General features: G+C 36.0%; 2 protein-coding genes across 14 annotated transcripts in view; one reads left to right on the top strand and one right to left on the bottom strand.

Annotated features, from left to right (window-relative positions):
- ttc23 (tetratricopeptide repeat domain 23) overlaps window positions 1-15,486 on the bottom strand; it is a 29,293-nt gene extending 13,807 nt beyond the window's left edge. For all 3 annotated transcript variants that reach the window (XR_015514944.1, XM_087293145.1, XM_087293146.1), the window contains exons 1-6: window positions 15,235-15,486; window positions 14,589-14,760; window positions 14,245-14,368; window positions 13,085-13,226; window positions 12,757-12,882; window positions 963-1,134 (exon numbers count right to left, since the gene is read on the bottom strand). Coding sequence is in view for 2 of the 3 variants with exons in the window: in XM_087293145.1 (XP_087149271.1) it covers window positions 963-1,134; window positions 12,757-12,882; window positions 13,085-13,226; window positions 14,245-14,368; window positions 14,589-14,760; window positions 15,235-15,308 (810 nt within the window). In the remaining variant the exon portion in view is untranslated. The remainder of the gene's footprint in view (window positions 1-962; window positions 1,135-12,756; window positions 12,883-13,084; window positions 13,227-14,244; window positions 14,369-14,588; window positions 14,761-15,234) is intronic.
- Window positions 15,487-19,246: 3,760 nt separating this feature from the next.
- Window positions 19,247-27,493, top strand: part of cttnbp2 (cortactin binding protein 2) — a 95,590-nt gene continuing 87,343 nt past the window's right edge. For 8 of the 11 annotated variants that reach the window (XR_015514941.1, XR_015514936.1, XR_015514942.1 and 5 more), the window contains exons 1-2: window positions 19,247-19,555; window positions 24,981-25,088. Coding sequence is in view for 2 of the 11 variants with exons in the window: in XM_087293140.1 (XP_087149266.1) it covers window positions 19,475-19,555; window positions 24,981-25,088 (189 nt within the window). In the remaining 9 variants the exon portion in view is untranslated. Of the gene's footprint in view, window positions 19,903-24,980; window positions 25,089-27,493 lie in introns of all 11 variants that reach the window. The other 3 variants (XM_087293144.1, XM_087293141.1, XR_015514943.1) reach the window with 2 other exon arrangements.

Genomic DNA, 27,493 nt, shown 5'->3' with positions numbered 1-27,493 from the left:
CTCTTTGAAAATATTTTTTGGCCCACATCTTGTATTGAATAATAGGCAGACACAACTCTGATAAATAGTAATAAGCTATTAAAATAATAATAATAACCTGTAGATAAAAGGTCAACCAGGTGGTTATGATGCCTGCTAAAGAGTTTAAATATAAAATAACTGTTCTCTATTACAGCACAATTTAAATATGTATATTTTTATGTGATTGCAATGCATTTATTACTGGATGTTGTGCTTTGAATAATTTTTTAAACTTTCTTTTTAACTAATGTTTAAAATAATTATGACAGAGTTTTCAGGACTTTATTAATGACTTACTTATAAGTACAGAAGCACTTATTAAAATCCATAACAAAATAAGTGAGTATACTAAATAATATTACAAATAATTGAATAAATAGGTAAGCCTATCAGTTTGAAGGATTCTGGCATGGTATGAAGATTTATATGACAATTAGTTATTATATTGGAGCTACATTGTGAGCCATAAACAGTATATGGTACCAAACAATTCTTGATCTAAATACGTCTGACAAGTATGTCTGACAAGATCTTTTGGTATCAACCTAAGATGCCCAAAGTAGGGCCCGTGGGCCAAAGTTGGCCCATGGTAACCTTTGATTTGGCCCGCCATCCTATCTGAGAAGCAAGGAAGAATTATGAGGATGGTTTTGAGATTGTCAATTTAAATGAACATAACCATTTTATTTACCCTTCAGTCCACGGCTCTAAGTGATATTTGGTTTTTGGCTCTTCATTCAGACTATATTGAAAAAGTTTGGTCTCCACTGGTATAAACTATTGTTACATTAAATCATATTTTTGTGGGCATCTTCAGTAAATCAATGTAGGATAGTGATTTCCTATTATTTTTAAATACTTGTCTTTATACTTTATGTGTAATCTAAAGGCACTGGTTGGAGGAAATTAATAAATGACATGTATTCAGGATTAATGTTTACCTTCAGGAGATGTTCAATGGCACTATCCAGATGCCCCTGAGTCTGTTCAATGGCTGCCATGTTTCTATAAACAAAGCAGATTCGACTGAGCTGATCTTCCTGATGAAGCAGCTCCAGGGTTCTTTCAAACTGGCTGAGGGCCTTCTCTGGCCTTCCCTGCCGCTGGTACACCCTACACAACATCCCATCAAAACAAAGACGTCATTTATCATGAAATCAATCCACAATGTCACATACAGAGCACTGCTGACCTCGCTTATGCATGAATTCATCATAAGAATGTAATGCCAGAACAATGAAAGGAAAAAAAGAAGAAGAAAAGGAGGCCTGTTCATGCAAACTGGTTAAAAACAGGAAGATCTGGAGTGTATTGCATAGGATGGCGGTAACCGCTCTGAAGCTTCAAGGAGGTCCGTTTTTTTTTTTTTATTGAGATGTGATGTGGAGTGCAGCAAATCCAAACATGCCCTGCGGCTCTGAACTCAATAAACTAGAGCTCATGTCTTTATTAGGTCTGATTCTCCACTCTCTATATCAACCAGCAGGCATCCAGACTCAGTTCTCAACCAAGCACACAAGACTGACTCACTGTCTGTAGAAGTGTCTATGGCATTGTAAAAAGTCAGTGCACTTCTTCAAAAAAGTACAATTCTGTTTGAGTTGTTAAACAGATACTGACTTTTTAAACTTAAAAAATATAATAAACATACTAATATGTTAAATATAATACAATATTTAAAACTTTCAGCAACATTTTGCATGCAGAAAGGCTCACTGTTCATTGTTTAAAAAGTTGAGATGTCTGTTATTGAATATATAGTATACTATCAAATCCGATTTCAAGGCAAGCAGGTTGAAATCATCATGATAACTTTTTTGTCCATATGTGAAACACTTAAAGGTCCTGTGAAGTGCTTTGAAATGTGCACTTTTTATTCAATGTTTGACGTAATTTCAACTGAAAAATTAAGAGAGGGTGGGACAGAGTAGCCCCTCCCCTTTTAAAAAATTAGCCAATAGCGTTTTGTTTTTATTACTGCTTTGCAGGTTAGAGTGGTTGAGATCAAGCACATCAAATGAAAAGCAAAAAAGAAGCGTCTTGACGTGGGCGGGGGATGTCAGATACTAGAGAGCATCTGAATGGTAAGATTGAAAGAAACCGAAGGATGAGATGATGTGGAAAAAAACGTGTTTATATAGTTTTTTTATCTACTAAATCTGAATTTTGTCAATGTTTTGGAGCACACAAACACAGAAGTCCTTAAATCAGACTAAAACGAACATCTTATTTTAAAAAATATTTTCATTAGACCTTTAATTGTGCAAATTCTGACTGGCATTATTGAGTTTTGCTTGCAAAATTTTGCAGAGCAATAATGAATGTGGCCAGACCTCTGTGCTTAAAAAGCTGCATCAAAATTGATCAAAATTGCATAAAAAATTTAATATTGTAAGGTACTATTTTATTGCATAAAAACTTTTGGTAACATTTTAATTTTATGTACAATTCACCCTATTACCAATTGATTAATGAAAACTACTCTAGCTGACAAAAGTCTTGTCAACAATCCTAATTGTAAGAGCAACAAATAACAACTTGACTTCAAGTTGATCATTTGGAACAGTGTCAGGAGGTACATTTTTCTGATGAGTCATCTGTTGAACTGCATCCCAGTCATTACAAATACTGCAGAAGATCTACTGGAACCTGCATGGACCAAAGATTCTCAGAGAAATCAGTCAAGTTTGGTGAAGGAGAAATTATGGTTTGGGGTTACGTTCAGTATGTGGGTGTGAGAGAGATCTGCAGAGTGTTGCCCATTACATTACAAACCTTAGCCCTCCTTCTCATACTTCAGCCTCCACATCAAAGTTCCAGAAAGCAAAGAAGGTCAAGGTGCTCCAGGATTGGCCAGCACAGTCACCAGACATAAACATTATCATATCTGGGGTAAGATGGAGAAGGAGTCACTGAGGATGAATCCAAAAAATCTTGATGAACTCTAGGAGTCCTGCAAGTATGCTTTCTTCGTCATTCCAGATGACTTTATTAATAAGTTATTTGAGTCATTGCGGAGATGTGTAGATGCATTCCTCCAAGCTCATGGGAGTCATACACAATATTCATTCTTTTTCCACTGCACCATGACTTTATATTCTATACTGAACATTATTTATTTTAAGAGACAAGACTTTTGCCAAAGCAAAGTCAGACCTTAATCTTCTAATTAAATAATTAAAAATCTAGGCATGATCATCCTTTATTTAGTTAAAATAAGTGTAATCTAGAGGCCTTTGCCTTTCATGTAAGCCACTTCTGATACCAAATGATCAACTAGAAGTCAAGCTATTATTTGTTGTTCCTAAAACTTGGAAAGGCAACAAGATTTTTGTACAGTCTTGTATGTTTTAGCATTTACACTCATGTACAGCCCTGTGTGTTTTGAAATAGTCTCCATGTAAACTTCAAACAGGAAAGTGGTGATGCCATATGTGTTATGTCAGTCTACAGGCATGTACAAGTAATGACAGTACTAATGTATAGTCCTGCATTAGTACAGTCATGTACTTTTGCATACCTATAGACTGACATAACACACATGCATATTATATGACATCACTGTTTTCCTTTTTAAAGTTTACACAGAGACTCCATCAAAACATACACTTTGAGAAGGCTTTGAAATGAGCATTTACAAAGCCACAAACCATTGATGTCATTTAAATAAATGTACTAAACACAAAAAAGCGTTTTTTTTTTTCTTCTGTTTTTCAGTGCAAAATGTGATTAGGGTTGTATAATATATATCAAAATTATCGTCATTGCGATAACATTATCTAAATAACATGTGTGATAAATTACATTTATTTTATGCATTGGTTGTTCAATCGGATGAGGCATTACTATCTTTATCCCCACCTCTTCAGTAGTTGCTGCTCTCCTATTCTCTGGAACGGCCCAAAGGTGAAATCAGAGTGGAAAATAAATTCTTAATGGTGGGAGTCAAGACAGGAGCCAATCAGAGGCAGAATATATGCTGAGGTCTTCACTCATTCATAGTGTTTTAAAGACTAAATGGTGTCGTATAAATTCCTACAAAGATGATGCTGCTCTTTGAGGGCTGCATGGAGACATGCATCACCACAAGGCGATTCCATGCTCCAACAATCCATCTTGTTAAAAGCCTTGAGTCTTTCCAGATTCATCCACACTAATGGATCCCTAACTCAATTTGCCCATCTAAGAGAAATGCAGCATCCCTGTCCATCAATACAAGACTAGCAATAAAAGTTCCATCACAAATAAAGGTTACAGTTTTAACTACTGGATATCCCGTGATGGACTTTTAGATGACTCTTCATTTATAAGCATTCACGCATATCTTTGTAATTTGTTGATGAATAAATCAAGAGCTGTCTTATCTTCTATCTTTGCTGTATATATTTTAGGATTTCAACTGTGTTTTTCTAAATAAATCATAAACTCTTAATCTGAATGTTCAATTGGATTTACTGTAATCAGTGAAAAACGCTCAAGGGCGACATTTGCAAAATGGCTCCACCAAGGTTTCCTCACAGCAGTCTGTGTGTACGCTGGAAAAGCCTGGCACCTTTTCAAGGCTACATCAGAAATTCCAGACTCTGGGTCTCCTTTTAGGGGCATCGAGCATGTGCCAATTCTGCTGCCTGGGTACACAAACCTAAACATGTCCTGTATTATGCCACGCCATGCCAGCGTAATACCAGCCATCCTCTCAGGCGTCCTCTGTGGGAGGAGAGATATAATCTGCATGGAGAAATCTGATTTACCATCCGTTGTGCAGGGGCGTAATGCAATTAGGGATTTTTAAATGAACTGCCAAGTAGTCCCCAAAGCCTTCTGCTTAGTAATTGTTAACAGACCAATTCTGACGTAGAGTGCGTATGAAAGATTTTAGCTTTGATAGAAAGCAGTGCCAGCCAAAAAAAAGGGGTGGGGTGGGGGGTATAAAGTCACAGAGCAACAGAAAAGACTTCTTCAAAACTGAGGATAAACACTGATTACGTTATACTAGTGCAACAGCACTACAAGTTTTCAGCCAAGTTCAGTACAGCTTCATTTACAACATCAGCAAACAGAGCTGGGGTTCAGTCTGTGGTCATATTTTTAGCTTGGTTCTCTTGGTTTTTATTTGGTCCAGAAAATGACACATTTAGTTCATTTACACCAGTGGTCTTAAGCTCAACTCCTGGAGGGCAGCAGCTCTGCAGTTTAGCTCCAACCATCTCCAGCTTACACCTGCTTTTTAGGGTGCTTTCACGCCTAGACTTTTGTTTTGGAAGCTGTCTCGTTTGCCCAGTTAGTGCGGTTTGTTTGGCATATGTGAATCCAGCAATCGGATACAGCTATATGAAGAGAAAATTATGAGTAGGGCGGGAGGTCATTCCAGACATCCCAAGTCTCCCGGAAGTTTATTTTGCGGGCAACCGGGAGTCTCTGTGCATTTGCGGGAGACTCCCGGATGCCAGCAAACGAGTGATAATCTCCCGTAAATCGCACATCTCACTCCCGGTTCTTAAATACATCGCACACCCTTCTCACCGCATCCCTCCTCGCTCTTCAAACCACCCCACCCCAGCTGAGCGGGACTCTGCAAAATAAACCGTGAAACTCTGACCAATGTGAGGAGAGTTTACTCACACATGACTTGTTTCAGCTGTTCTGATCCGTTTAGAAACTTTGCCGTGTGAAAGCGAACCACACCAAGAACAAATATAAACAATGTAACAATTTTAATCCCTATTTCGGAGAAATTTATCGATTCACAGTTGTGAAAGCACCCATAGTCTCTAGTAGTCTTAGTACCTTGATTAGTTGGATCAGCTGTGTTTGATTAGGGCTCGAGCAAAACTGTGCAGAGCTGCGGCACTTCAGGAATTTAGTTTGAGACCTATGATTTACACATTCACACAGTTTATTTAAACTACTTATTTAAAATTTAAATTAACACAATTCTTGAGTTTTTGGGGGGATAACTTAATTGATATATGTTCAATCTACCTAAAACAATTAGCCAAAATTAAGTTAACCTTATCGATTTGTGTTGGGAAAACATAAAGGAATTATGTGGAACTCACACACAGTGAGCTTTTTACAGTGTTGAGCGCTCATTGTCATTTTAAGACCAAACCTAAATATGTGAAAAAAATGCTTCAGTGACATATTTTGCAAAATGACCTACTGAATGTCTAAAACAGTGCTGTGTGCTATACTGAATGTTTGTTGTATCATGTTGTGCATGAAAATTACGTTATATTAATCAGCTGAAAACTCAGAGCTTACAAAAAAATCCACCACAAAGCCACATGAAAAAAAAGATTATACATTGTTTTTGAACTATACTACATTAAATTGTATATAGAGTACATGTTAGAGAATTTACAACCCTCTTCAATGAATGCTACAGCATACCGTAACCATATTATTACTGATCAACTGAAATAATTACTAATAATTATTAGTTTTTTTATTACAGTAATCTGGGGTGTATTGTAGAGTTGTAGAGACCTACAGTAGTTATAGAGAACTATACAGTATTGGTATAGTTTAATATTACTATATTGTAGTTGTTTTACCATAGCAACAATAATTACCACACTAAATACTTAAAATAATCTACTATTGTATGATTTAAAAGCACTATTTACAATAAATATTTTTTTTCATGTGGTAACAGATCTGCTACAAGATTTTCAGCTGTAATACACAACAAAGCTTAACAATTCAATGTGTTCTTTTTATAGTTGCATCCTGTGACATCTTTAGTCTTCTTTAGATGTCTTTAGTTAATTGAAATATCTCTAGGTTGTATTGCATTCAAATTTCAGTCAAACTGCAACAGAGTTCGTTTGGAAGTGGACTATTGAAAACATGGGTCTAAGTCCAGTTAAGTGCACAACAATAGTTCAGACAGTAGCACTCTTACATCCTCAAATGAACCAAACTAACAGAGAAATCACATCAACATCAACATCACATCGTCAGTCTAACCTAACCAAACATACAAACAAAAAAGTGTTAATGAAAGAATAATTCTATTAAATTTTTCTTTTCTACTATAGTGTTTTTATGCTCATACAGTACATGATCACCAGCCTGTAGACCATTTTGTTGTGGTCGTGTCATTGGCCCATGTACATTTTCTGCTTGTTATCAAACTATTTCACAACTGTAACAAGAGGCAATTCATTCATAACTTAATGTTAAAACAGCTTTAATAACATTATTTATCAATATGTAGTTGTTTTTGGATTCTCAGAAGCTACAGAAATTAAAAATGCAAAACAAGAAATACGCTGGCTTGGACCATTGTTTTTGTTTACATCACCTAAAATGGTCTATGTGAAAAACAATGATTTTTTTTGTTGATACAATGAATGAACATTTCTCATCTTATATTCTCTTTTGTTAAATGAGCAAAAACAGTTGAAACTATTAATCAATGTGGGAAAAGAATATTTGATTTGAGAGTCTTAGTAGAACTTGATTTATTGTTATATTTGAATTAGAGAAGAATACTAAAAATATGTTTCTACAAAAGTTGTGACCACACTGTAAAAAAAGTAATGACAAAAAATATATAGATATTTAGGTTTCAATTACATTTTTTTTAGTTACATAACGTAGTTAGTTTAACTTAATATTTTAGTCAGTTTGATTGATTTAAAAGGCGAGGCAGTGGCGCAGTAGGTAGTGGAGTGTGGTATGTGTGGAGTTTGCATGTTCTCCCTGTGATCGCGTGGGTTACCTCCGGGTTCTCCGGTTTCCCCCACAGTCCAAAGACATGCGGTACAGGTGAATTGGGTAGGCTAAATTGTCCGTAGTGTATGAGTGTGTGTAAATATGTGTGTATGTTTCCCAGAGTTGCGGCTGGAAGGGCATCCGCTGCGTAAAAACTTGCTGGATAAGTTGGCGGTTCATTCCACTGTGGCGACCTCGGATTAATAAAGGGACTAAGCTGACAAGAAAATGAATTAATGAATGAATGAATGAAAGATGTACGTTAAGATGACCAACTAAAAAAATTAAGGCAGCAACAATTTTTTTTACATTGCACACTTACTGTAGATACTCCAGTATTTGTTCAACATATGCCCAGATGCTGTTGTCTATCTAAAAACTATTTGTTTTCTGTTTTAGCATATCTAGCATGTCCTCAGCAAAATTAGTAGGTAACTATTATTTAGAATTGACCATCGGTTTGCGTTTACCTGACTTATGTATACTGTTGCTGCAGTTTTCACTCTTATTTGCAATGTCATTGTTCAGAATATGTGTGCTCAATTACAGTAATATTTGTTTTGCATATAGGTAAAATTATGTCCTTATAATAATGCCATAATTTAAAAAGTTGAATAGAACAAATACAGTACACTCACTAGCCACTTTACTAGGTACACCTTGCTAGTACGGAGTTGGACCCCCGCTTGCCTTCAGAACATCCTTAACTTTCGTGGCATGGATTCAACAAGGTACTGGAAATATTCCTCAGTGATATTGGTCCATATTGACATGATAGCATCACACATTGCTGCAGATTTGTCTGCTGCACATCCGTGATGCTAATCTCCATCACATACCAAAGGTGCTATTTTCGATATCTGGTGATTGTGGAGGCCATTTGAGTGCAGTGAACTCATTGTCATGTACAAAAAACCAGCACGAGATGATTCACGCTTTATGACATGTTGCATTATCCTGCTGGAAGTAGCCATCAGGAGATGGGTACACTGTGGTCATAAAGGAATAGACATGGTCAGCAACAATATTGGGAAGGCTTTGGCATTGACATGATGCTTAGTTGGTACTATTGGGCTCAACTTGTCGCAAGAAAATTACACATGTTGCTGACGTCAAATTCTGACCCTGAATGTCGCAGCAGAAATCGAAACTCATCAGACCAGGCAATGTTTTTCCAATCTTCTATTGTACAATTTTGGTGAGTCTGTGCAAATTGTAGCCCCATTTTCCTGTTCTTAGCTGAAAGAAGTGGCACCTGAGTGGTCTTCTGCTGCTGTAGCCCAGCCACCTCAAGGTTGGATGTGTTGTGCGTTCAGAGATGCTCTTCTGCATACCTCAGTTGCACACCTGTTGTTATTTGAGTTACTGTTGCTTTTCTATCAGCTGGAACCAGTCTGGCTATTCTCCTCTAACCTCTGGCATCACCACAGAACTGCTGCTCACTGGATATTTTCTCTTTTTCGGAAAACTCTCTGTAAACCCTAGAGATCCCCACCAACCATGCCACGTTCAAAGTCACTTAAATCACCATTCTTTCCCATTCTGATGATCGGTTTGAACTGCAGCAGATCGTCTCGACCATGTCTACATGCCTAAATGCATTGAGTTGCTGCCATGTGATTGGCTGTTTAGAAATTTCCATTAGCAAGAAGTTGGACAGGTGTACCGAATAAAGTGGCCGGTGAGTGTACATTTAAGTTAAAACTTAATACTAAGTTAATAAACTGACAGTAATAAGCAGTTTTATTTTTGTAAGCTCAGTCAGTTTTTGGTAGAGTATAACTTCTCTGTTCTGCAGAATACAAGTAATAACATCTCTTCAAAACAGCTTTTTATTTTCCTTCAGGAATCAGATTTTCTATCTGCCATCAAGTGGATGTTAAGTGGATGGATGATTCAACATAGCAAAAATGACACACTTGACCTTTGAAGTTTTGTTTTGCTTTGTTTTAACCTTGTCTGAGTGCGAACAGACATAAGAAAACGAACACGCATCAATTTTCAGTTCTGTCAAGGCCAAAAAATCTTAACCAGCCGGTCTCTAATAAGAGCTGATGTAAATATGTGCTTAGATTCATGTCAGTATGATAGTGATACGCTGACACTGAGGTTCACTCTTTCATGGCCTTCATCCGGATGAAAAAGCTGTAAGCTTGGGTCATTGTTTCAGGGTTTTGTGTTGGTATGTGTTGATAGCGCAGGCTCGCTCATTTCAAATATGTCAACACTGGCTTTACAGTCAAAGGCAGAAGAATTAGAAAGCTTTCATCGCAATCACACATGCACATTCTCTGGGAACACAAAGCCGGCTGACAAACCGATGAAAACACAACCTGCTAAATGGAAAAAACCATAATGTAAACGCGTAATAAATGAGCTTTACTGTGTAGCAATGTATCTTCACCAACACAGATGCCATTACTTACATAACAAAGAGCAGCAATAATAAAACCTGAGATGGCCCAAAGAGATCTACTGTCACTCCACACTCACAAAATAAACACAGCTGGCAGACAAACCACAGTCGTTCATTGTCACAGTCAAGACCGGTGAGAGCAGCCATAATAAACACTAGGATCAATACAAGCTATTGAACAAGCTAATCAAGTCCTCCTGTGGGAACTATTACCCCTGAGAAACAAAAGACCTGTTCAATAATGTGAGCCTTCACATCTAAAGTAAAAATTTCCTAAATAATAAAACAATGCCTAAATCAAAAGACCTACTCCACATCTGTATGCTATGTAGTACACTTGCTTCATATGTGCACTGTAAAAAATGCTGGGTTCCACGCAATTCCTCCATGTTGTCCCAACACAAATCGCTTTAAGATAACTTCATCGTTTTTACAAATTTAAGTGGGTTAAACATAAAACAATTAAGTTGTCTAAAAAAAAAACCTTAAGAATTGTGTTGCTTTAACTCATTTTAAATAATGTGTTTAATAAAATAATAAACACAACATTGTTTTTTTTCTGAGTTGTATGGAATTTACATTACACATATTTGATATGATGAATTAATTGGTTTCTCTGTCATTCAAAAAAAGCACTGGTCAAGATTCAGGCATGTGTGTGTGAAATTTGGCATTCTATTGTAATGCTGTTAAGATGTTTTGTGGACGAGGAGCACCACCTTGTGGTGAAAACTTGGATTTGTTTATACTGTTTTAGGCCGTACTCACACTAGGTACAGTTGCCTCGAACCGGGCCAAAGCACGCTTGTCCCCCCTCCCGTCTCCCCCGACGGCCCGCGCTCACACCATACCGGGCCACGGCACGCTTTCGTCATCGCTGCTGCGCTGTTCAGAAGCGCTCTCTATGGCAAGCCTTTTTAGCATTTAAATCTTTGTTCTGACTCCATAAATATATTTAGAGATATCTCTAATTATATTTTGACTAGTCATAATTATAATTCGACTAGTCAGAATAACAATTATTCATAAATATTTGCAGATATCTCTAAATGAGTTTTGACTCGTCACAATTGTAATTAGAGATATCTCTAACTGAGTTTTTACTAGTCATACAGATGTCTTTAATTCGTAATATTTAGAGATATTTACAAATATATTTGAAGATATCTCTAATTAATTTACTAATAGTCGAATTACAGTTGTAGATATCTTGAATTGGATTTTTGACGAGTCAAAACTCAGAGATATCTGCAAATATTTTTCAATGGAAGTCAATGGAGGAATATGACTAGTCATAATATATTTGCAGATATCTCCAATCTGATTTCGTACTAGTACAATTGTAATTGCAGATATCTCTAATTGTCATTCTGACAAGTCGAATTATAATAATGACTTGTCAAAATATATAATTATATCTCTAAATATATTTATGGATAGCCAGAACAAGGTTTAAATGTTAAAACGGCTTGCCATACGCTCTCATTTAGCAGCACAGTGGAGATTTCTCTAGTTATATCCTTTCAGTCGTTTGTTATGCAGTGACATGCAGTCAAATATTTCGCCAAACAGTCCTTAGGGATGCGGGGACACACAGTCAGATATTTTACCGAACAGATCCGCCACTTTTGGCGCTCATAAACAATCAAAGCTCTCGTGCTGCAGGAATGAGGAGATCTGCTGAAGGTGCGCAGCTGGCGTGCTGTGAGGAGTTTGCGTCTTTAATAAACTACGGCAGTTTGCGATCACTGAACAGTAAGAATGATTAATAAATCCATATCAAACAGTCCCTTAAAAGTCACGTCTCGCTTTCGGTTTCGGGCTTTGGCGCGTTTCGCGCTCACACACAAGCGTACCGCGCCAAAGCCCAAGTGTACCGCGCTCAGGCACACCTCTTCCAACCGGGCCAGGGCCGGCCAAGTGAACCGTGCTTGAGCCCGATTCAGCGCACTCACACTTCTCAAACGATCCGGGAAACGGGCCTGGGCACGGTACGGATGGCATAGTGTGAGTAGGCCCTTAGTTTTAGCTTGCAGTCCTATTGAAATGCAGGAGGTTTGTGTAATCATTACTTTGTTTTCCAAAAGCTCTTAAATACAACAACATCTATCATAGCAACAAACTCAGATGCATATATAAAAGTATTTTCCTGGTTAAACATGTGCCAGAGTTAACTTGGGAGTGATGCCAGGAAAAACATGGATTTAAATCTGAACCTGATATTTGAAACTTGAAAGTCAAAAGAAATAAATAGACCACAGCATGTGATTCACTGTAGAGCTTTGTGAAAATATCAACGTGGACTCGACTACAATGCCATATTTTAAGCCTTTAGACAACTAACTTCATGTGTTTATTATTTTATAAAGAAACAGTGCGAAGTGATTATGATGTCTCTAAGGACAAATACAAAATTAGTCTCTTTTGTTTTAGTTTTAGATTTAAACATTTATGCAGGGTATCAAAAGAAAAGAAAGAAAAGAAAAGAATTAATAGAAAGGCAAACACTTCAGTACTTCTCAAAAAATGCTATAATTTTTTGTTATATTGTGCCTTTTGGTATTTCAGCTATGATATTACAGCCGGAAGTCAATTACCTTGCTAAATTTGTAAATATTTCATACTCCGTGGCCAGTCTGTCCTCCTTTCCAATGGCTTCTTGTGCTACTATGTCTCCTAAGACGATCTCTGCCTTCTGAAAGCTTGACTCCGCTTCTGCTAAAGTTCACATAGTTAAGAACTCATAAGAGGTCTATTAACCTATAACTGAACTATTATCTGGAACAACAGTCTATTTGACAAATTATCCACTCTTTTCTACTCCAAAGGCAAAGTTTAATAATGTCAAATACACATATTATATCCCTAAAAGATGCTCTTAAGAATATAATATATGAATATGAATGCTTTTGTAAACAAGGATATTTTCCAAGATGCAGAGCAGCACTTCCATGAGTTTGATGTATGGAAAGAAAGCAGTTAAGGCAGCTCAATCTCTCCTCCTGCTGACACAAACTGAGTACTTCATGTGCTTGCGATGCATGTTCCTGTGCTTGATGTGCCCATCCTGGAAAACGAGAAGGACAAACAGAGTAGTTTTGTTTCAATGATAATATGTTTGATGTTCATTATTCTTATTTATATGTATTTAAATACATTACATAAATAAAGCTTAAGACTTTTTTTGGCTATTAATTTACTCACACTCATGTGAAAAATGCTATTTTTCTTCAGTAGAACATAAAAAAAGATTTCAGCTGAAAGCGTAATCTTTAGTAATTCATAAAATCCAAGTCAACAGCTATCGGTAAATTGAGTGAAAAAACACTAATGAAGCTAAATGATGCAAGGAACTGTACATTTTTACATTATTATCTTCAATCCGCAGCCTTGGCTAATAGTCAGTTGTGTATTTTCTCAATAGTCTAAACAGCAGTCATGACAGATACTAATGTTGTAGCGGTATTTATTTGGCTAATTAAATGGGTTGGACGCCAGGGTTAGAAAACCCCACTACAGTTATTAAAATAATTTCATTTGTGAAAAAAATTACTATTCAACAAATGTATGATTAAATCAAGTAAACCAAAATCAAATGTTCTACAACTGTATCAATGCATTAAAAAGGGGGAAAAAACAGAAACAAAGCAAACAAGCTTTAACTTCAACACATTTTAGCTCAACGCATAAACCAAACACACTTATATTTCCAGGCCCAGGCACAATACATATTAAAACACTTTACAATGCAATCAACAGGTGATAAAATATAAATAATTTTCCATATAATATATAAATATAAAGACTATAAGTAAGATATACATAACGTAAGATATAATAAGATATAAATCAGGTAAATGACTTCAGAATATATAAAACCAATATTAATCAAATTTACGCACAAACAAATAATATTAACTCAAAGCCAAAATCATCACACATCAACAAATTTAGATAACTCGTTCTTGCAATTTTAAAATAGTAGATTTTCCATTTGTCCGTGCTGAAACAACTGTGTAATCAAGGGACCTGAGATAAAATAAACAGCAATTTTTTTGGGTGAACTGTCCCTTTAATAATTTTACCTTTGTATTGCAAGTAAGCTTTAGCTAGTCTTGACTGGGCTTGGGCCACTGCAAAATGCTCATTTCCATAAACCAGTCTGCTCAGTGCCAGGCAGCGGATAAGCTCTTGGATACATGGGTCATACTGCAAGGTCAAACAAATATCAAACAATCAACTACTAGACAAATGAAAATACCATGATTCTATAGAAGTATTTAATAGAGATAGAGAGAATACATTATTATGAACAAGCCTGGTGTGATTTTTTTATTATGATAATGGATTATTGATATGCTGGGGGACTAATAAGGTTACCTAACGCAAAATTTATATATTGCAGAGCACAATATTATTCTATGCATACCTCTTCACTATCAGCAAAAGAATGAGCCCGTCTCTCACAAAGAGATAGTTTCTCTGCAGGAGTCATCATGCTGTAATTCTTTCCAACTTCTTTCTGTGAGATTATTGTTGAATCTGCTTCCTGAAGGTATTCTCCAGAACTGCCACTGCTGCTCATGTTGAAGCTGGTGAATCTGCAAAAGTTCTGAGCTAAGCAGTTTTTCAAAACATGATGAATTATACCTACAATATTAGGTGTTGAGAAACATCCCCCTTTCACTACATGGAGTTCAGATGTAAAAAAATAAGTGCCATTTGATTTTCTCTTCTAAAATGCATATTTCCACAGCCTCCTTCTGTAAAGTTAATTTACTTTTTAAAGATGATGAAAAATCTATTCTCTGCAATTAAAGTCAAATCACAAAACTTACATACAGAAAACTAAAAGAAAAAGTGTGTTTTAGAAGACAATTTCAGATGGCACTTCTGCATCTGAATGAGAAATTGGTCACAAAGTAGCTGAGGAGTCCCTAACAATCTCATTCTGACCACTCATTTTGTTTTCCCCCAGACCAAATAATGTCAAACTGGTTTTAAACGACTAGAAAAAGAAAATAATAAGAGAATGTTCCGTTTTTGACTGAACTATTAGAAAAATGAATACATACGATTCATCCAGCGCAGTGACTGAGCAGTCCTGCTGTGATGCGCCAAACGGTCCGCTGTGCGGAGCCAGGCTCATTTTAATGGCGAAGGCAAATGACACTGAGCAGTCAAATTACAGTACAAGCCGGCTTTTGATTGATGGTAAGAATGATTTCTCTTTTATATTGCTCTTCAAAGACTGCAACGATCTTTTCAGGCACACTGGAAGTCAGAGCTGTGCCTGTGCAACCGGGAAAACGACTATCACGAAACCCAAACAAACGCTGTGATTGGCTGATTCCTACACATGGGCGGGTCATGTGACTCTCAAGTCACTACATTGATAAATAATAATTGAGCATTTTAACGCCATAATGCTTCTGTTCTTACATACATCTGAACCTTTATATTTTTAGCAGTCAATTTCTTCAGAAGTATTTTAAACCTTTCCAATAATGTACATGTTGGATATTGCTCATTTATAATTGAATATTTAAAATGTAGTATCTCGTAAAAATAGCAATAATTTATGATTATCTAATTCAATATCTTATGCGTTTATCAAACTTTTAACATTTACAATAATACTGCATTTATAGAAAAAAAGGTCCCATTTAAGTAGCCTACTAAATATTGAGTGTCCTATAGTCTTTGTTAATTCATTCATTCATTTTCTTTTCGGCTTAGTCCCTTTATTAATCAGGGGTCGCCACAGCGAAATGAACTGCCAACTTATCCAGCATATGTTTAACACAGAGGATGCCTTTCGAGCTGCAACACAGTACTGGGAAACATCCATACACTCTCATTCACACACATACACTATGGACAATTTAGCTTACCTAATTCAAAGCCACCACACCGCTCAATGTCTTTGTTAATAGTTTTTAGTAAAATTGCTAAATTGTTAACCGAGGGAGTGCTAACCTGAAGGACTTTATTAGGTTACCTATAGTTAAGTTACCCATTTATATTTATGGCAGAAAGAAAAACCGTTTATGCATGTTGACAGCAGAGTTTATTATAAATACTTTAAATTATACATAAATAAATTACATACAATATTGTATATAGTGATATACCTGTTCATACATTTTAAAATTTTGTAAAATATTTTTATTCTCTATTTACTACTTTCTTTCTTAATGCCTTTATTATCTGTGATGTTTTGTCCAGTACTGTCATTCTGTTGAACTATGGAAACAGAATACATGAATACAAGTTGCTTGTATGTGTAAACATCCCAATACAGCTCTTTCTGATTCTGATAATAAATTGGATTTTAATGGGATTGTGTAGCCTATAAATAAACTAAAACCCCATTGCTGAGTATATGTATTGCAAATGGCCATCTATTTTGAAAAAAACATGAACCACATTATCATAAGCCCACATTGTGGGTAGCTGACATGCAGTGCATTGTCTTATATAGCCTGCAAAACAACAAAGCTATCCAATTACAACCTTGAGCATTCAGTCGTCTTGAGGGTTTAATACCACTTAAAAAATATTTAAGACTGAAACATTTAAGGACAGTGAGCAATTCATTTAAGATATTACAGTTTTTCCCAGTGGCTTTGGTGCATTTCTCACAACACTATTTACATTTGCACAACAGTTTATGCATTTCTCAAAACAATTAGTCATTTGTGCACATCATAGTAGCATAGTAGTTTCATAGTAGTTTCTCATTATTTTCAACAAATTGCAGATGCATTTGAACATGCATTAATTGCTTATACAACTCTCTGCTATTTTATAAAATCATCATTTGCTTATGTCATGTCAGTCAAAATGAACTAAACCTGTGAATGCTGAATAGTCATTCCATATTAAACTAATAGACCTCATTTCATTACTCGAGTCATTACATACAAAAATGTTGAACTAGTTGTCAAAATCTGTTAAAATAATTTATAAAAAATTGCAATTTTTTTTCCTGAAAATGTCTTCTAAATTGAACAATTTCATGAATGATTTACAGACCTGTGTATGTTGAAAGTTCAGTTCCAATATGTACTGCTATATTGTTTACAGTTGTGCACAGCTCTACCCAAAGGAAGTTTATGTTGTTGTAAATAAGGCTGTGTTTATTCTTTTTCATATTGCTGTGAATAAATTAGAATTGCAAAGAGCAAATGCAGTAAAAGGTGAAACCTACATTTTCAGTGTCTTGTACTCAGATACCTCACTAAATGCAGTGATGTCTAACTTTACTGCAGTTTTCAAATGGCTGTACAAATAGTATATAGTGCTGTCTTGAGCATTTTCAGGAAGTGTCACCAAAATCTGACTTTTTTTGCACTAGAAAAAAATGTGCAGAGTACACTGTCATAATGCAAACATGATAAAGCCATTTGACTGGAATACTTGCTTTTGAGGAATAATGCAGGTTATCAGCTAGGTTTAGCAATTTGTACTAATTGTTTTGAGAAATGCATTGACTGCTGTGCAAATGTAAATAGTGTTGTGAGAAATGCACCAAAGCGACCCTAACCCTAACGGAATGAACCGCCAACCTATCCAGCATATGTTTTTACACAGCGGATGCCTTTTCAGCTGCAATCCATCACTGGGAAAACATACAACAAATAACAGAAATTATATTTCTCCATTTGGTGGATAATTTAATTTATAAATGATTCGATAGATTGACGGACGGACGGACGGACGGACGGACGGACGGACGGACGGACGGACGGACAGACAGACAGACAGACAGACAGACAGACAGACAGACAGACAGACAGACAGACAGACAGACAGACAGATAGATAGATAGATAGATAGATAGATAGATAGATAGATAGATGGATAGATAGATAGCCAGATGGTGATCATTTGCAATAGTCTATATCTACGCAATGTTGAGTTTGTGTTATATTCATCATTTGCATGTGTTTTTGATGCCTGTGATTGTATGATTTTAAAAGCATTCAGGCATAAGAAATTGTACCATTTGTGTCCTTAACTATAATTAAGTTTATTGAATTATTTTTATCATTCAGTTACTATACTGTTAGACTCGAGCAACAATAAAACACTTTATTTCAATTGTATCTTTTTCTTGATTGTATTTAGAGATTGTTGTGCATGAAAATACTCACAACACATGCAAATACAGAAATGCACCGCAAATAACACAGACCACAACGAAAATGGGCTGGGGGACCCCAAAAAATAGATTTATAGATTGTTTATTTATTGTTATAAATTCTTTCCAAATAGAGATATTAGGTCAACTGATGAAATTGTATTCATATCGCAATATATTTAGCAAAATAAAAACTATTGCAATGTTAGATAGATAGATAGATAGATAGATAGATAGATAGATAGATAGATAGATAGATAGATAGATAGATAGATAGATAGATAGATAGATAGATAGATAGATAGATAGATAGATAGATAGATAGATAGATAGATAGATAGATGATAGATTTTGGACGACACTAGGCTAATTTAGGCCTAAAATCTTGCTGTTGACCATTACTACCCACAGATGCATGCAGTGACCCACTATTAGAGATATCTGTCTGGCTATACTCATACACATTATGTTGGTTATATCACCATTCCCTTTGTCATTTTGAGTTGTTTGCTGTTCACTCCTCACCTGTGTAGGCAGCCTTCATAAAGTTATGCAATGAAGTGCAGTCTGTTTTACATTTGTGTTTCAGACACACAAACACCATAGTGTATTAGAGTTTGCACTATTAAAGTGGGCATAGCTATTAATTTCCCGTCCATCTCTTTTTGACAATTTAAACAAAAGGTCAAGCCTACTCCTTGGAATTTGTTTCAGTTTTAGGGGGATCCAAACATGCCACTTTTTGAATCTATGCTACATGTTTTGTACGACATCTTGTGCCTACATGTTCAAAAATTCAGGGCACTGAAAAACAAGCTCCATTCATCTCCATCTTATAGGGCACCTTTAAATACAAACTCGACTGGCGACAGAGAGGTTAACCCAAGCACTACAAAAATAGGAGCGCGTTCGTGTCACTCCCTCAAGGCTGTTGTTGGTTCACACCTCCTCTTTTCAGGTTTACATCTGGACTGAGCTTCACAACCTGCTCCCGTCAAAATCTAGTCCAACGTGCGTCCACAGCCCTGCTCAACGCATTTACCGGCGAAAGATGAGTACTCGGCTTTTTGCAATAGTCCTGCAGCAGTGTAATAGTTAAAATGAGTGGCGAATGCGTTATTTGATGTGTGTGTGGAGCCTGAGCCTGAGCAGTCCTCTACAGTGAGAAGATGGCGTCGGACGGAGCGAAAGGGGAGCAGCCGCCTCCGCTACAAACACTAGTAACCACTGGCCATGGAAGCGTCGAGGCGGTGAGACACATTTACGCATAAAATGCCATTTGTCTGCTGCGATAGGTCATTAAGACGAATGTTAAATTTGACAGTGGATGAATGATGTTTATAGAATAGGAATCGTCCTGTGCTGTGAATCATAACGATCAGTGGATGTGCTACGGTCTGTGTGTTGAGAAGACTGAAAGATTTTTTGTGGGTTTGTGGTTTTGTAATTGCGGGATACTTTTTCATGATTTGATATCAAGATCGCATTTTTATTTATATTTTTATTTGGGGCAGAGGTTTATCGTTGAAGTACGGGATTTTTTTCTTATCGTGGGCTATGTTTAATGTGCAGCTGCAAGCGAGTTGATATTACCATGGTAAGAAAATGGTTATAAGGTTGCCTTACACTTACTTAATATTTAACAGTTGTAATATGTGATATCTGATTGTCATTTAACACGATAGTTGAAATCGTTCTATTATATAGCCTATATATCATTATGCATTATATTTCTAAAATGTTTAATTTCATTCTCTTTTGTATCTGACTCATTAGATAGATGGGTAATAAAATGCGTAATAAATTGTTTGTTTTTAAAATAGCATAATAAATAGTTTGTGTCTATATATAAGGTATATAAGCCTATATTGTTATTACTATCAATATATTTTATATAGGCCTAAAGGTCTGTATATATATATATATATATATATATATATATATATATATATATATATATATATATATATATATATGACAACACGGTGATGCAGTAGGTAGTGCTGTCGCCTCACAGCAAGAAGGTCGCTGGTTTGAATTTGCATGTTCTCCTTGTGTTCGTGTGGGTGTCCTCCAGTTGCTCTGGTTTCCCCCACAAGTCCAAAGACATGGGGTATAAGTGAACTGTGTAAGCTAAATTGTCCAAAGTGTATGTGAGTGAATGAGAATGTATGGGTGTTCCCCAGTGATAGGTTGCAGCTAGAAGGGCATCCGCTGCGTAAAACATATGTTGAATAAGTTGGTGGATCATTCCACTGTTGCGACCCCTGATTAATAAAAGGACTAAGCTGAAAAGAAAATGAATGAATATGTGCGTGTGCTTGAGTGTGTGTGTGTGTGTGTGTGTGTGTGTGTGTGTGTGTGTGTGTGTGTGTATGTATACTGTACATACACACACACAAATTAATATACAATGTATATAGACATACATATATATATACACACACACAAACAAATATGAATATATTTGCATGTGTGCATGTCTGTGTACAACTGTATGTTTGTGTGCGTAAAATAGATTAATAGATAAAAACCTTTACATTTATGCACATTTATTATATATTTTTCAAATTTTCTTGCACTATATTTGTATATTTACATATATGTACAGTTGAAATTAGAATTATAACCCCTCTATTTATTTTTTCCCAATTTCTGTTTAATGAAGAGAAGATTTTTTTCAACACATTTCTAATCATAATAGTTTTAATAACTAATTTCTAATAACTGATTTATTTTATCTTTGCCATGATGATAGTAAATAATATTTGACTAGATATTTTTCAAGACACTTTTATACAGCTTAAAGTGACATTTAAAGGCTTAACTAGGTTAATTAGGTTAATTAGGCAGGTTAAGGTAATTAGGCAAGTTACTGTACTGAAGGTTTGTTCTGTAGACTATCAAAAAATATAGCTTAAAGGGGCTGATAATATTTAAAACTGCTTTTATTCTAGCCTAAATAAAACAAATAAAACTTTCTCTAGTAGAAAAAAATATTATCAGACATAATGTGAAAATTTCCTTGCTCTGTTAAACATCATTTGGGAAATATTTAAAAAATCAAAAAATCAAAAGGGGTTTAATAATTCTGATTTCAGTTGTATATATGAATTAGAATTTCTTAGATAACGAACACCTTATTGTTAAAATGCTATAATAACAAAATTTCACACATTCTAATGACAACATATCATCGTATATAAATCCCACTTACCACCCTTAAAAAAATCAATATTACCCTCCTGAGAGATGCTATACAGCCCTCCAGCTCAGCTGCCTCAGAGGTTCCCCTTGCTCTCAAATGTATTGATCTGCATGCAGTGACTTACAGTAAAGGGTGGTCTTTGGTTTCATTTGTAAGACTTGCATTCTTATCCGTCTTTTTAAATGAATTCATACGACAGACAGAGCACCACTTTTGAGTACTCTACACCAGTCACATAGTAAATACTTCCAGATTACTGTTTCGGGGATGCACGAAGTAGCACAAAAATGTAGTGAAAAGAGAGATGTAATGAAGCGGAGGCGGGATGGGGGGGTGAGGTGGGGGGTGTTCACTGGAGATGTTTCTAAATCGGTCTGAATTTTAGTGACTCAGCTGGCATAGTTCAGAGTACTGTGTCACCCAACCGATCTGTGCTGCTTTAACTGCTCGAGGCCCCTTTACATTTAGAGTTGGGTTGAACAGGTGCGCAGACTTCAGTGCTGAAGCCCATTTCCCATAAATCTCTGTCTTGTGCATCTACTCAGACACCTTTCTCAAGGGCGATGCAAACCCTTACAGAGGTGTGTAAGCCAGGCCGATGTATAGTTTAAAGGATTGAGGGTGATAAGGAGGGGGGGGGGGTGTTTATTAAGTAGTCGGACTCCTTCTATATCCAATATGACTTGGAAAAAAATCCCTTAATGACTCTATATTGAATTTAAGCTGGAAAGGTCTGGTCAACAGCATCCTCCATTGACCAGTATTGACTTTTTTATTCAACCTCAGCACACTAAGTATTGCTTTATCTGTGGATTCCCACAGTCTGCAATTTTTATTCTGTGAATAAATTCTTTAGGAACAAAGAATAGAGAACAAAAAGATCATAGTGATCTTGCCATGTTTTCACCGGGTATTATGCATTTTCAGCAATATGATCACAAGCAGTCAGCCAAGATATGTCTGCCTAGTGTTTAAATGCGTCTCTTGTGACCCCTTGTGTACAGGTTTCATTGAGACCTTTCCCTTTTATGTAATCATTTTGTCTACATTGTATTGAATGCTCTTTGCCACACACTACAATCACAGAAATAAAGGTACAAAATCTGTCACTGGGGCACTATACCTTTTCAAAAGATACATTTTTCTTCCTAACAGAACCTTAAAGGTACACATTAATGCCGAAAAAGTACCAAAACAAAGGAAACCTTAAGGGTACAACAGTCTACTCTAAATAATGTCCACTTGTATGGTAAAAAAATGTACATTTTGAAAAGATACCACCCCATTGACAGATTGTGTATGTTTATTTCTGAGAGTGTATTTTTATTGAAAAAAGAAAACTCATGTTGAGTATGAGCAGGTGGAATAGCAATTTAATTAAAAGGATGTTTTGTAGATGGCGAATATCTTTTTTAGTATATTAATTTTGCTTTACCATATCATGTCTCATGGTTTTTTGTGAATGTTAACTAAAAAAGCAATTTAATCAAATGTGTCGTTGACGACCACTGGAAGTGGACAAGCTCCAGATTTTGGAGACCTTGTTTACATATGTACTGGATATAGCATAGTGATCATCTTGGTGAATTAGTGGATAAACTGTCCCATTTTTAGATGATCAAAATAAGAGAGAAGACAAATCTAATTTGCTTTTAAATTTTTGCCAATTCATTACCAAAACACTTGGTTTTAACCAAACAGTAGTACCTATGGAACATATATTTGTAACAAAATTAAATTTAGTGAAAAATCTGCAGAATAGATTGCATCAAAATTAGTATATAAAATTATATAAGTGTAATATACAGTAAGTATAAAGTCATATTCATTCATTCATTCATTCAGTTTCTTTCGGCTTAGTCCTTATTTATCAGGGGTCACCAGACAAAAGGAACTGTCAAATATTCCAACATATGTTTTACGCTGCGGATGCCCTTCCAGTTGCAACCCTGTACTGGGAAACTAAGCCATATTCACTTGTTAATAATTAATACCACATTAATAATCCTTACTATGATATTAAAAATAGTGGGGAAAACACAAAATATGAAAGTACCATTTGTATTTAAATCATTGATCCCTCCTTTTTTGATTTCATCTGATTGAAATAAATAAATGTATTGTTATAAGTCAGCTTATGTTTACCCTAGACACAACTGTCTGTGTTTATGTGAGTACATGTAACATCTTTAGTTTAAAGTGCAGAAGTTGTTCGCCTTCAGTTTTAGATCTAGATCAAAAATCTGTGCTAAGATCAGCGTTACAGTTTATATGTGACAAGAAAGGCTGGACACAGTTTGATTAACCATTCACTACTCACTCATTTTCCATTACACTGAGATCAGTCACATGCGCAGGTTAGTCCTTCTCACCGGCTCATTAAAGTCCTTACATACAGTGTATAGAACATTTGAAATCAGTCTTTGACATGGCAGGACATCTAATAAAGCACATAATTTGTGGAAGGGTCACTAAAGCTACTGGTCCGAGTTACAGGCCATAACAATGTGAAAAATCAAATCAAAAGACTTTTCTATTCGTCTAATGTAACTCCCATAGCAGGTGAATATGTCTCGCATCTCATTTGGTCTTGTTTGTCTAGTTGTCTGTTGCTTTTTATTGAATTATACAGTCCTCTAGGTTTCAGTTGTTGAAAGCTCATAAATCAAAGCCTCACAGAACCTGTTTTGTGTCTTGCGATGTTATCCCATATTCTGTGTGCTTTGTTGAATATCTTTAATTTAATTGGAATATAGTCAAAGTATTGTATTAAATGACTGAATCATCGCTGTTTAGTTGGTTTGGATGGTATAGTTAAAAACATAATGATGTTATTAATTGTCATTAACGTGTTACTATAAAGTTCTAAACTTTAAAACAAGATAGTATAGGATATAATCTGAGGGTCATTAAAATTTAAAGGTGGTCATATAATGCTGATTAATTGAACGGTTTTATTAATAGGACATAGGATCTTTTTTATTAAGGCAATAAGCAAAAGTAGATGTTAAAGCTTGTTTTTAGGTATGAGGATCAGTTATGTTTCACTGTATATTTACTGGTAAAGAATGCACAAATGCAGCGTAAACTGTTACATTTATTGATGATTGATCTAGTTTAAATTTCAGACATAAGCTTGAATAAAAACAGCTATTGTTTGTGTGAAAATTCCACATTTTTAGTGGCAAAATAGTTAGAAATATTTTTATATTTATATAATATAAGTGATTTTGTTGGGAAAAAAATGTTCCAGATCATTATTATTACCCAAATGAGTTCAGACTAGACAGAAATTTAGGGTTTCAAAAGTAGTTGGTTAATGTTTCAGTGAAAACTTAATACTGTGGGCATTCAGTGAGATCAGTGCCCACTCAACACCTTCCCTGCCAATGATCTAATAGACCATCTGAGATATGCGGTGTCATTTTGCTGTAACAAGGCTTGTGTTCTTGCTCTGTGTGTTTCAGAAATGCGAGCTGAACATCGACAACCTGAGCAAACCAGAGCTTCTGACCCTTCTGAGCATCATGGAGGGAGAACTTGAGGCCAGAGACCTGGTCATTGAAGCTCTTAGGGTGAGTGTGAGAATCTATGCACTTCATCCCACATTTGTGCACATTAAATGCATAAAAAAAACTCTGGTCCCACTTTATATTAAGTGGCCTTAACTAATATGTAATTACATAGGAATTAATAGTTTGTTACAATGTACTTATTGTGTAAATACATGTATTTAATGTGTACTTATGCTTGATTAAATACATTGCAATACAATTACTTTTGTAATTACATTTGTAAATACACTGTTGACCATCCCTTACACCTTAACCTACCCTTAAACCTACCCATGCCACCAAACCTGTCCATAACTCAACCTCTATCCCAACTCAAAAGCACCACGTGTTCTCAAATACATTATAAACCCAGTAAGTACATTGTAATTATTTTTTTTTGATGTAAGTACATAATAGTTAAGGACACTTAATATAAAGTGGGACCAAAACTCTTGTTAGATTTTGCAGTAGGTGCTCTCGATAGAGGTCATAATGCCATAATGTTATCCAAACTATCGTCACTGTATATTTACCTTTAAGTTAAAAGACTAAAAGCCCATGAATAATAAAAAAGTTGCAGATGACCGGAATGAAAAATCGATAAACCAAATATTTTTCACTTAGGCATGCATATATAGTCTATTTCCTCTGTCTTGATGGTTAAATTAGATTTTATGGATGCCTGTAATTAGATTTTACTTCATGCTGTATATAATTTAGGCCTTTAGCAGGGATTTCACAGATTGACTACCATTTAAATAACACAGGCTCATTGTAATAACATACCCCTGTATACATTTCTAGAGAGCGTAAATTATGTAGCCAAAGCTACTTATGGCTGCATTTTGTCTTTAAAACGAACATTATGGGGTGGTAACATGCTGCCGATGGCTTTCGTTTCTTTTTGTGCTGACCACTTACCTCCATGTGGACTGCTTTGCCACTGTTACCAGTTATCCTAGTGGCTCGCTGCATACAAACTTGTGAAGCATCGAAGAGTTACCCATGTTGAAAGGGTTTTAAAGGGCCATGACACCCCCCACTTTCGGTTAAAGTCTACTTCAGAATTTTTTTAAAAGATGCATGATTAATGGGCGTGGAGCTCCGTGAGCATTGGGCAGGAGTGGGCGTGGCCAGCAGGGGAGAACGTAAGCGAACGACTGTTGTCAGTTAGCTCACAAAATGAGACAAACCGTGAGGAGACGCATGAGTTTATAGTTTACAAAGTTAAAATGCAAAGAAATGAACAGTGACTTAATGTATTCGTTATTTCATATACACATAACCACAATTTATATCATTATAAAGATAAATGTGTTCATGTAAACCCCATAAATGAGGACTTCTCCCTCAATCCCCGTATCCAGCATACTCAGTGCAGCAGGTCTCCTGACCTGTCTATTTTAACCGTTAGCCCTGCTGGTAATCTGGAGGATTTAGGCGAACACAGCAGCACAGTGATGTGTCTGAATGTGAACGAACTCCTGATAAAAGACAGCGTCCGCCATTCTCTAATTCTCGTGCTGCTCTCCCAACAAAAATGCTTGCAGCACACACACAGCTTTGCTGTATGATCGGCCCTGACAAGATCGCGGGGGAAAACATGCAACAAACCCCCTGGATCATGGAAACAAACACATATGAGCCTTCATAAACGGCTAAATACTGTCGGTCTGTGTCTCAGCTCGGGCTTGACTCTGGCAGGTCTCATGAATAATTAAGCAGCCGGCTCTTCTCATAGGATAAGAAAACTCCGCTTTGAATAATAATGAGAAACCGACGCGTCATCATTGCACTTGCAGTTCTGCGCTACGTCGCCGATTTTGATCCCGCCCCAAAAATCATTAAACCCGGAAGCTGAAATTAGCTGACAAAAGCTCAAAATTATCCAGTTTTCCCCACAATTAAAGCTGACAGGTGCTAACATTGTCTTAACTGATGCTCAACACACACAAATCTGTTAATATAAAAAAAAAGTTCTCCAGGGTGTCCTGAACCTTTAAGAACACATCCAGAAAGCATGTAAAACAAAAATAAAAGGCAAAAAATAAAATAAAGTGTGAGAATGTGGTAAGATCTGAAAACGTAAAAATCAGGCAGCTGCGAAAGCTTTTCTTTTTCTGGATTGCTTTTGAAAGCACTGTTGGTTGGGTTTAGGAAAGGGGGTGAGCAGGTCAATCAAACCTTTTAAAAACACTGTCGGTTGGGTTTAGGGAAGAGGGTGGGTGGGGGTACCGGTTGCTCAGTCAGTCGACATCGGCCTCTGGTAGATTTACGTGAGAACAGCATGTGTGAATTTGAGATATCAAAAAGCATAGACAGTGACCTCTGGTGGATTTGTGAAAACAAAGACTGCAAAAAAATAGTACCTTTCGTGAAGTATTTTTTTCTGTACAGAAATGTATACAGGGCTATGTATCATTAAT

The sequence above is a fragment of the Danio rerio genome, chromosome 18, assembly GCF_052040795.2.
Source record: "Danio rerio strain M-AB ecotype USA chromosome 18, GRCz13ab, whole genome shotgun sequence".
Classification (NCBI taxonomy): domain Eukaryota; kingdom Metazoa; phylum Chordata; class Actinopteri; order Cypriniformes; family Danionidae; genus Danio; species Danio rerio.
This window is presented reverse-complemented; position numbering and strand designations above follow the sequence as displayed.